The sequence below is a fragment of the Colobus angolensis genome, unplaced genomic scaffold (genome assembly GCF_000951035.1).
Source record: "Colobus angolensis palliatus isolate OR3802 unplaced genomic scaffold, Cang.pa_1.0 Scaffold236, whole genome shotgun sequence".
In the NCBI taxonomy this organism is placed as follows: Eukaryota; Metazoa; Chordata; class Mammalia; order Primates; family Cercopithecidae; genus Colobus; species Colobus angolensis.
The window spans coordinates 901,799-910,824 of NW_012115555.1; the positions used below are offsets into that span (position 1 = coordinate 901,799).

At 53.0% G+C, this 9,026-nt stretch overlaps 1 protein-coding gene across 1 annotated transcript in view; it reads right to left on the bottom strand.

The window, feature by feature from the left end:
- TNXB (tenascin XB) overlaps nt 1–9,026 on the bottom strand; it is a 70,577-nt gene that overhangs the window by 52,691 nt on the left and 8,860 nt on the right. The window contains exons 2-4 of the mRNA XM_011944765.1: nt 6,251–6,661; nt 4,062–5,900; nt 3,528–3,643 (exon numbers count right to left, since the gene is read on the bottom strand). Coding sequence (XP_011800155.1) covers nt 3,528–3,643; nt 4,062–5,900; nt 6,251–6,653 — 2,358 coding nt within the window. The 5' untranslated portion in view covers nt 6,654–6,661. The remainder of the gene's footprint in view (nt 1–3,527; nt 3,644–4,061; nt 5,901–6,250; nt 6,662–9,026) is intronic.

Here is a 9,026-nt window from a genome sequence, read left to right on the forward strand (position 1 = left end):
GGCTCAGCTCGCTGCAACCTCCGCCTCCCAGATACAAGGGATTCTCCTGCCTCAGCCTCCCAGGTAGCTGGATTACAGGCATGTACCACCATGCCCGGCTAATTTTGTATTTTTAGTAGAGATGGGGTTTCACTATGTTGGTCAGGCTGTTCTCAAACTCTTGACCTCAGGTGATCCACCCACCCTGGCCTCCCAAAGTGCTGGGATTACAGGCGTGAGCCACTGCACCTGGCCTGCTTCACTGATTTTGTTCTTGGGACGTCTTAGACCTTATCCCAATATTAACCTTGTGGCTCCAGATGAAGAACTCTACCTTGGCTGGTCCTTGGAGCTTATCTCACCCTCATTGCTGTTTTTAGACTAGACCCAAACAAAAACTTCTCTGAGACTGCAAGGTTTTGAGTCCCAGTGAACACTCAGCCTAGCCCTGGTTTCCAGGCTGCAGGACACACCCAGACAAGGAATATCTGAACCTTTTTCTCATTCAGGAACTCATCTCCCTCGGTTTTCCCATGCTTTCTCTCACATTCATAGTGGGGCCAGCACTTTGCAAAATAGCAACATTCCTTCACTTAGTGGGCCTCAGGCTGCAGGGGCATCAGAATCACCTGGAGGGCTTGTTGCAATACAGGTTACGGGGCTCTGTGCCCAGACTTTCTGACTCAGTAGATCTGGGGAGGGGAGTCTGACAATCTGCATGCCTAACATACTCCCAGGTGATGCTGATGCTGCAGGTCCAGGGAACCCACTTTGAGAACCACTGAGTCACAGTAACAATGCCACATATGCAGGGAGAGGAGAAACCTCCTTCTTCTGCATTCTGAAAAATAATTTCAATAACTAGGTGTGTCCCTTGATCTGGAATAGCAGAGTTTGGGCTTTGAGAGAGAAGTGCTTCTGGGACGAGGGAAGGGAAGAGGTAGAGATAGGCTTCTAGGATGATAGCAGCAGCCAGAGGACAGACAGCTACTGAATATACTCTGTGCCCACAGAAATGGACAAAGGTAGCTGGGCGTTGTGGCGGGTGTCTGTAATCCCAGCTACTCAGGAGGCTGAGGCAGGAGAATCATTTGAACCTGGGAAGTGGAGGCTGCAGTGAGCCGAGACTGCTCCATAGCACTCCAGCCTGAGCAATAAGAGCGAAACTCCATCTCAAAAAAAGAAAAGAAAAGAAATAGACAGACGGCACTTGCCAAGGCAGAAGGTACGATACTAGGGGCCAGCTACAGAGAGCAGAAAGCATGGTCTTAAGGATCAGTAGCCCAGGCCCAAGAGGAGTGTCTAGGGACCAATTTTACAGGAGTGTCTTCTACACCCAGGCTCAGAGAAGACCCAGAATGTGACAGATGCCCATACCAAGAGCAGAATGGATGAGCTAAGAACATGGCCAAGCCTGGCACAGGCCAACTTGGCACCGCCACCCTGGCTCTGAGTGGCGGAGAAAGTCTAGGGCTTCAACTGGAAAGCGGCACCCTTGACAACACCAAGGATGGGTTTGTATTTATTTACTCAGAGCAGGAGACAACTGCTGCCCTAAAAGCTCCTCTTATCTCAAGTGTTTATTTTAATTCTTTCCCTGAAGTTCCTTAGGAAACTTCCTTTTCAAAGTCCCACCCTTTCAAGATTAGAGCTATGTAAATAATATACACAGAGAAGAAGAGAGTGGGAGAAACACTTGAAAATGTTAGCAGTGCTTGTTTTAGTGAGAAGCAGCCAGGAATTGTTTTTCTTTTCTCTAGTTGCCAAATTCTTGTCTCGTGATTAAAGTATTTTTATAATAACAACAAAAAAAAAGATGTTTAAACAGAAGAAAAAATTCAAGCTATCTTGGTTGCGCCACAAAGTTGAGATTTCTGCTTCTGCTTTGGCTGGAGAGTGAGGAGAGGCAGAACGTGGTAGAGGGCTGGCCTCAGGAGCATAATGACAAGACAAAGCAAAGTGGAGTGAGGATGACAGTTCCTCTGAGCTGTCCCCTTCTGTCCTAGTGCCTTCTGAGGCCTTAGGCCCGGGGAGTTGTTTATTTTTACAGAGTCCTGGCTAAGCTGATGAAGATGAGGGTGACATGGCCCACACCCCATGGCATTTGTGGGATGATGCAGGAAAACATGAGTTGGATGGTAGAAATGTCAGAAGATTTGGAGCTAAGGAAATGACCATATCTTAAAAGCCCAATCTGCATAAAGAGAGGTCCCAAATGAGTGACTACAAGGCTTTGTCCTTAGGGTGTTCCCTCTAATATTGTAAGAGCAAGTTGGATGGCCGGGTGTGGTGGCTCATGCCTGTAATCCCAGCACTTTGGGAGGCTGAGGTGGGCAGATCACTTGAGCCCAGGAGTTCAGGACCAGCCTGGGCATGCAACATGGAGAAACCCTGTCTCTACTAAAAATACAAACATTAGTAAGCTAAGGTGGTGCACACCTGTAGTCCCAGCTACTTGGGAGGCTGAGGTAAGGGGATGACCTAAGCCTGGGATGCAGAGGTTGCAGTGAGCTGAGATGGCACCACTGTACTTGAGCCTGGGCCACAGAGCGAGACTCTGTCTCAAGAAAAAAAAAAAAAAAAGAACAAGTTGGAGGGAGACAGAGAAAAAACTGGTTTGCATGTGCTGATGACAAGGAGGTGGGAGATGAAGTTCACAGACTCAAAATTGTTGCAACAGCCTAGACAGCTTGGCCCAAACCAAAAAAGATAACATTGAACGGGGCCAAATGCAAAGGCCTATATTTAGGTGAAAAAAAAGAAGTGTATATAGTTGAATGTTGTCTTCTTTCCTTTCATCTTTTTTCCCTGCTAATCTGTATTTTCTAAGTTTTCTGCACTGGGCCTATATTATTTTTATAATTAAAAGTTACTTTAAAAACCAAATATCACCAAAACAGCTACCCACTTGTGTGACTACCAGTTAATATATGCCAGCTCTGAGAAAAGTGTCCGTAAATCCAGAGTAAGCCAGTGGGCCCCTGTCTGCCCCCACATTTTGGGGGCACATGAAAAAAGCAAGAGTCACAGGAAGGTAAAGTATTCAGAGAACAAAGACTTAGGGAAAAGGGGTGAAGAAACTGGGAGGTTTTGCCTGAGGAATGAAGACACCAGGCTGGTGTCTGCAAATACCTGAAGGCCTGTGGTGCAGGACACAGGGAAAGCAAAAAACATTCCAGCTGCTGATGACTACCCAGCTAGGGCCAACGGACAGGTGCTAGAATGGGGGCAGACGGATTCCGAAACAACGACAACAACTAACAGTGATGACCAACAATGGACTGGGCAGCCTTAGGAAGTATTGAGCTCTCTGTTACCAAGTGTTCCAACTATGTGGGACCAATGCTTGCTGGAGATGCTGCAGAGGCCTCAGTGCCCAGTGTCAAGCAGGCTAAGAAAGCCTTTACAGCAGCTTCAGGAACCCAGCCATCTGGACTCAACCAATGATTACCTGGAACTTCCTCCAGGAGGTGAGCCCTGCCCACCCGCCCCCCACCCCGCCCATCCTGCTCACTCAGTCCCCTCCTGGAGCTTAGCGTCTCTCTCACCGTGGGGATGAATTGAATTTCATAGGCATCCACAGGGCCAGGAGCTGGGGTCCACTCTGTCCGAACTGTTGTCTCCTCCAAGAGATGCATCCTCATGCCCTCAATGGCTGGCACCTCTGCCCAAGAGAATGGGGTAGGAAAAGCTGGTTAGCACAAGGCAACCACCCCCACCCACAGCCCCTTTTACTCAGGGACATCCAAGAGGCCCATCCCAACTCCCACTCCTCTCTGCTAGTGGAGAATAGCTGACAGAGGGCTGAATGGGGCTTGGCCGCCTTCACCTTCTCTTCATCATCAGGAGCACAGAATCTCCCTAAATCCAACTAAATGGGCCCCAACCTGCTCCTCAGAGATCTGAAGGCCAGTCCTGCCCATTGGCGAGCCCCGCCTCTGTGGTTCTGCTGCCCCTGGTGGACACTGGCTCCTCCGAATGACATGCCCTCCCTCCACTCTTCCTCAGGCTCAGATCTTCCCCATGGCTTCTGTTCACAGAATCACAGCCCCAGAGCACACTGGGGAAGGCTGCCTGCTCACCTTCCCCGCAGTCTTCGCCAGCATACCCATCTTTGCAGACACAGCTGCCATCGTGACACTCTCCTCGGCCACGGCAGTCCCCTGGGCATGTTTGGATGGCACAGTCAGGGCCTCGGAAGCCCTCTACACACACACACTGGCCTGCCTGGCACAGTTCCCGGGGCCCACAGCCTCCAGGGCAGGCGCTGGCTGGAGGCTCTTCCTGCCCGCAGTCCTCACCGCCATAGCCCACGTGGCACATGCACACTCCCTGCACACAGCGCCCACGTCCCCGGCAGTCAGCCGGACACATGCGGGTGGCACAGGTGGGGCCAGTGTAGCCTGGGTCGCACAGGCAGCGCCCCTCCTCACAGCGGCCCCTCCCATGGCAGTTGGAGGGGCAGGTGCGGATGCTGCAGTCCTCACCCACGTAGCCTTCCCAACAGATGCACACACCGTCCTGGCACACGCCGTGCTGGCTGCAGTCATTCGGGCACCGCCTCACACCGCAGTCCTCACCAGAGTAGCTGTCCTCGCACACACAGCGCCCATCTATGCACTGGCCGAGGCCTCGGCAGCCCCCGGGGCAGCTGCGCGTGCTGCAGTCTTCCCCTGAGTAGCCTGCGTCACACACGCACACGCCATCCTCGCAACTGCCGTGCCCACGGCAGTCCCCGGGACAGCGACGGCTCCCACAGTCCTCACCGGTGAAGCCCGGGTTGCATACGCAGCGGCCATCCACGCAGCGCCCGCGCCCGCGACAGTCGCCAGGACAGGCGCGCGTGCCGCAGTCCCGGCCTGTGTAGCCTGGCCAACACACGCAGCGGCCACTCTCACAGCGGCCCCGGCCACGACAGTCTCCAGGACAGCTGCGCACACCGCAGTCCTCGCCGCTGTAGCCCGCGTTGCAAACACACACGCCGTTCTCGCAGCGCCCGCGACCTCTACAGTCGCGTGGGCAGGCGCGCGAGCCGCAGTCGAGTCCAGTGTACCCTGGCCAGCACACGCAGCGGCCGTCCTCACAGTGGCCCCTTTGGTTGCAGTCGCCAGGGCAGCTGCGCACGCCGCAATCGTCCCCGCTGTAGCCCGTGTCGCAAATGCATTCGCCGTCCTCGCAGCGCCCGCGGCCCCGGCAGTCCCTCGGACATGTCCGCGTGCTGCAGTCCTCGCCTGTGTACCCGGGCCAGCACACGCAGCGGCCGTCCACGCAGCGCCCGCCCTCACCACAGTCCCGGGGGCAGCTCCGCGTACCACAGTCCTCGCCAGTGTAGCCAGGGTCACACACGCAGCGCCCGTCCTCGCAGCGTCCCCTCTGGCTGCAGCCCCGAGGGCAGCTCCTCACCCCACAGTCCTCGCCAGTGTAGCCAGGGTTGCAGATGCAGCGCCCATTCTCACAGCGCCCCCTCTGACTGCAACCGCGAGGGCAGCTCCTCATGCCACAGTTCTCACCCGTGTAGCCTGGATCACACACGCAGCGCCCATCCTCACAGCGTCCCCTCTGGCTGCAACCCCGAGGGCAGGAGCGCTGGCTGCAGTCGGGGCCTGAGAAACCTGCCCGGCACACGCACACGCCCTGCACGCAGCGCCCACGGCCTTGGCAGTCCCCGGGACAGGATGGCCAGCCACAGCTGGGGCCAGTGTAGCCGGGAAAGCACACGCAACGACCGCGGACACAGCGACCCTGATCATTGCAGTCATCTGGGCAGGAGCCCAAGGCTGAGGGTGGGGAGGAGGGAGGAATCTCAGCATCTATGGGGTCTGAGCAGGTGGGCCCACCCCAGCCTGGCTCACAGGAACAGGTGCAGCGGCTCAGATCAAACACACCATGGAGACTGCAGAGGGTCCGCACATCTGTCTGACCTGGAGTATGAGGGAGAGGCAGGTCTCAGTCTCTTCCTGGGAGAGAGGCTGAACCTATATAGTGCTCCTATGTGCAGGTCCCTTAGCCAGGCCAGCCTCATCTCATGAGGCCATGTCTGCTCCCAGTTGCTGATATGTGTAATGTATGCAGCCTCTCAGGGCCCTCGCGTATGCTTTAGTTGACATGTAGTCCAGCTCTGCTCTCCAAGTTGTGTTCTGGGCTGCATCCACACCCCTAAGGGTGAGGCAGCAGTGCCTTCTTCTAATTCATACCAAGGACCTTTATGGACTAGCAATGCCCACCCCACCCTAACACACCTCTCCACCCTCTTCTGTGATGACCTGCTCACCTGTGCCAGCCTGGGCAGCAGTAGGACAACATCCCCCAGTGCACTGTTCCTTGAGCCCCTTCACCAACTCCTCCAGGATCTCTAGCCGGACCCTCAGGGCCTGCACCTCTGAAGCAGGGACTGGGGGCTCAGTGCCTGGGGGACAGCCACAGCCAGTGGAAGGGGGCAGGTTAATGCGGTGGGTGAATACCACCTGCTTCTCCCCTCCTTCCACTGTGTGCTCATAAAGCTGAGAAGAGGGGCTTCCCCCTCCTGCCCCCACCGTGCGGCCCCCTGGCTGGGGAGGGGGCCGGGGGGCTGGCAGTGTCACATTGGACCGTGAAGAGAAGGGGCCTGCTCTGGCTGTGCCCAGTAGCACCAGGAGAGTCAGGCTGGAGGTTAGAGCATACTGGGCTGGCATCATTCAGGAGGCTGCAGGGAGAAAGGGCAGGTATGAGAGCAGCTTCAAAAAGAAGGAGACAAAATGAATCCTCCAGCACATACCCACAGTCCCACGACCCACAAGTAATCTACCCAACTCACATGCATGTAAAAATTCACATTCAGCCCAACCCTAAAGGATACCCTCCCTGGGAATTCTGTTCTTTACCTCTCTGATATCATTTAATTACCCTGCTCCTCACCCCCTTTTCTACTGTGTTCCCCTACACTGGTTTTTTGTTGTTGTTTGTTGTTTTTTGCTTTGTTTTGTTTTGTTTTTGAGATGGAGTTTCACTCTTGGGCCCAGGCTGGTGTGCAACGGTGCAATCTCAGCTCATCGCAACCTCCGCCTCCCAGGTCCAAGTGATTCTCCTGCCTCAGCCTCCTCAGTAGCTGGGATTACAGGCATGCCCCACCATGTCCGGCTAATTTTGTACTTTTAGTAGAGATGGAGTTTCTTCATGTCGGTCAGGCTGGTCTCGAACCTCAGGTGATCTGCTCACCTCAGCCTCCCAAAGTGCTGGGATTACAGGCGTGAGCCACCGTGCCTGCCCCTACATTGGTGTCTTGTTTTTCCCACAAGCACTACAAGCTCTCACTACTCCAAGGGCCTTTGCATCGTGTGTTCCCTACGTCTGGGATGCTCTTCACTCTGCTCTTAAAGTCTGGCTCCATCTTTAAATCTTAACTCCCAATTAGGGCAGTCTTCCATTACTCTCTATCACAAAATCCTGTTCCTGTTCTTCATGGCATTTACTGCTGCCTGAGTTACCTGTTTACTTGTTTATTACCTTTCTCTCAATACTAGAATGGGAGCTCCATGAGAACAAGGACCTCATCTATCCCAGAACTGCTGTATACTTGTGTCTGGCACATAAATGTTCTGACACATTAATGTTGAATGAATTAGTGGATGAGTGTCTAGGGCCAATCCTTCCCCAAACACCCGGATTCCAGCTCCTACTGTCTTCTAAGAAACCTTAAAATGTAGATTATCTTCTCCCTCTCTCTCTCACTTTTTTTTTTTGGACAGAATCTTACTGTGTTGCCCAGGCTGGAATGCAGTGGTGCGATCTTGGCTCACTGCAACGTCTGCCTCCTTGCTCAAGCGATTTTCCTGCCTCGGCCTCCCGAGTAGCTGGGATTATAGGTGCCTGCCACCATGCCCTGCTAATTTTTGTATTTTTAGTAGAAATGAGGTTTCACCATGTGGGCAGGCTGGTCTCAAACTCCCGACCACAAGTGATCTGCCCGCCTCAACATCCCAAAGTGCTGGGATTACAGGCATGAGCCACCGTGTGACCTCTTTCTCTTTTTAATATTGAGACAGGATCTTGCTCAACCCCCTGGTTAAGGCTGGACTTGAACTCCTGGGCTCAAGCCATCCTCCCACCTTAGCCTCCCAGGTAGCTGGGATTAAAAGCGTGAGCCACCACGCCTGACTTCTCTCTCTTTTTTATTCAACTCCTCACTCTCAACTGGATCCTTGCTCAAATATCTCTGATTGAAAACAAAACAAACAAACAAAAAAAACCCCTCTTCCTCAGGACTTACAAGATCAAATATCAAGACTTATTTTAAAGGTGCAAGGATAGACAGATGAAACAGAATAGGGCCCAGAAACAGGCCCACACATATGTGGTCACCTAATTAATGGCAAAAGTGCCCCTGCAGTTAAGAGGAGAAAGGATGGTATTTTTAGTTACTGGTGCTGGATCAATCCAATATCCCTAAATTTAAAAAAAAAGCAAAACAAAAAAAAAACCAGTCATTCTCCACCTTATGTCTGATATACCGAAATAATTTGAGATGAACCCAGGACCTAAATATGAAAAGTAAGGCAATATCTTTCATAGCAATATCTTACAGAAGAAAGAATTTCTGACCTTGGAGTAAGCAAGATTTCTTTCTTTTTTTCAAGACTGAGTCTCGCTCTGTCGCCAAGAGTAGAGTGCACTGGTGCTATCTCAGCTCGCTGCAACCTCTGTCTCCCAGGTTCAAGTGATTCTCCTACCTCAGACTCCTTAGTAGTAGGGATTACAGGCATCTGCCCCCACACCCGGCTATTTTTTGTATTTTTAGTAGAGACGGGGTTTCACCATGTTGGCCCAGCTGGTCTCAAACTCCTGAACTCAGGCAATCTGCCTGCCTCGGCTTCCCAAGTGCTAGGATTACAGGCTTGAGTCACTGCACCCAGCTGCAAGATTTCTTAAGTAAAACACACACAAAACCTAACCATAGGCCGGGTGCAGTGGCTCATATCTGTAATCCCAGCACTTCGGGGGGCTTAAGTGGGAGGACTGCATGACCCCAGGAGTTGGAGACCAGGCTAGGCAAGACAGTGAGACTCTGTCTC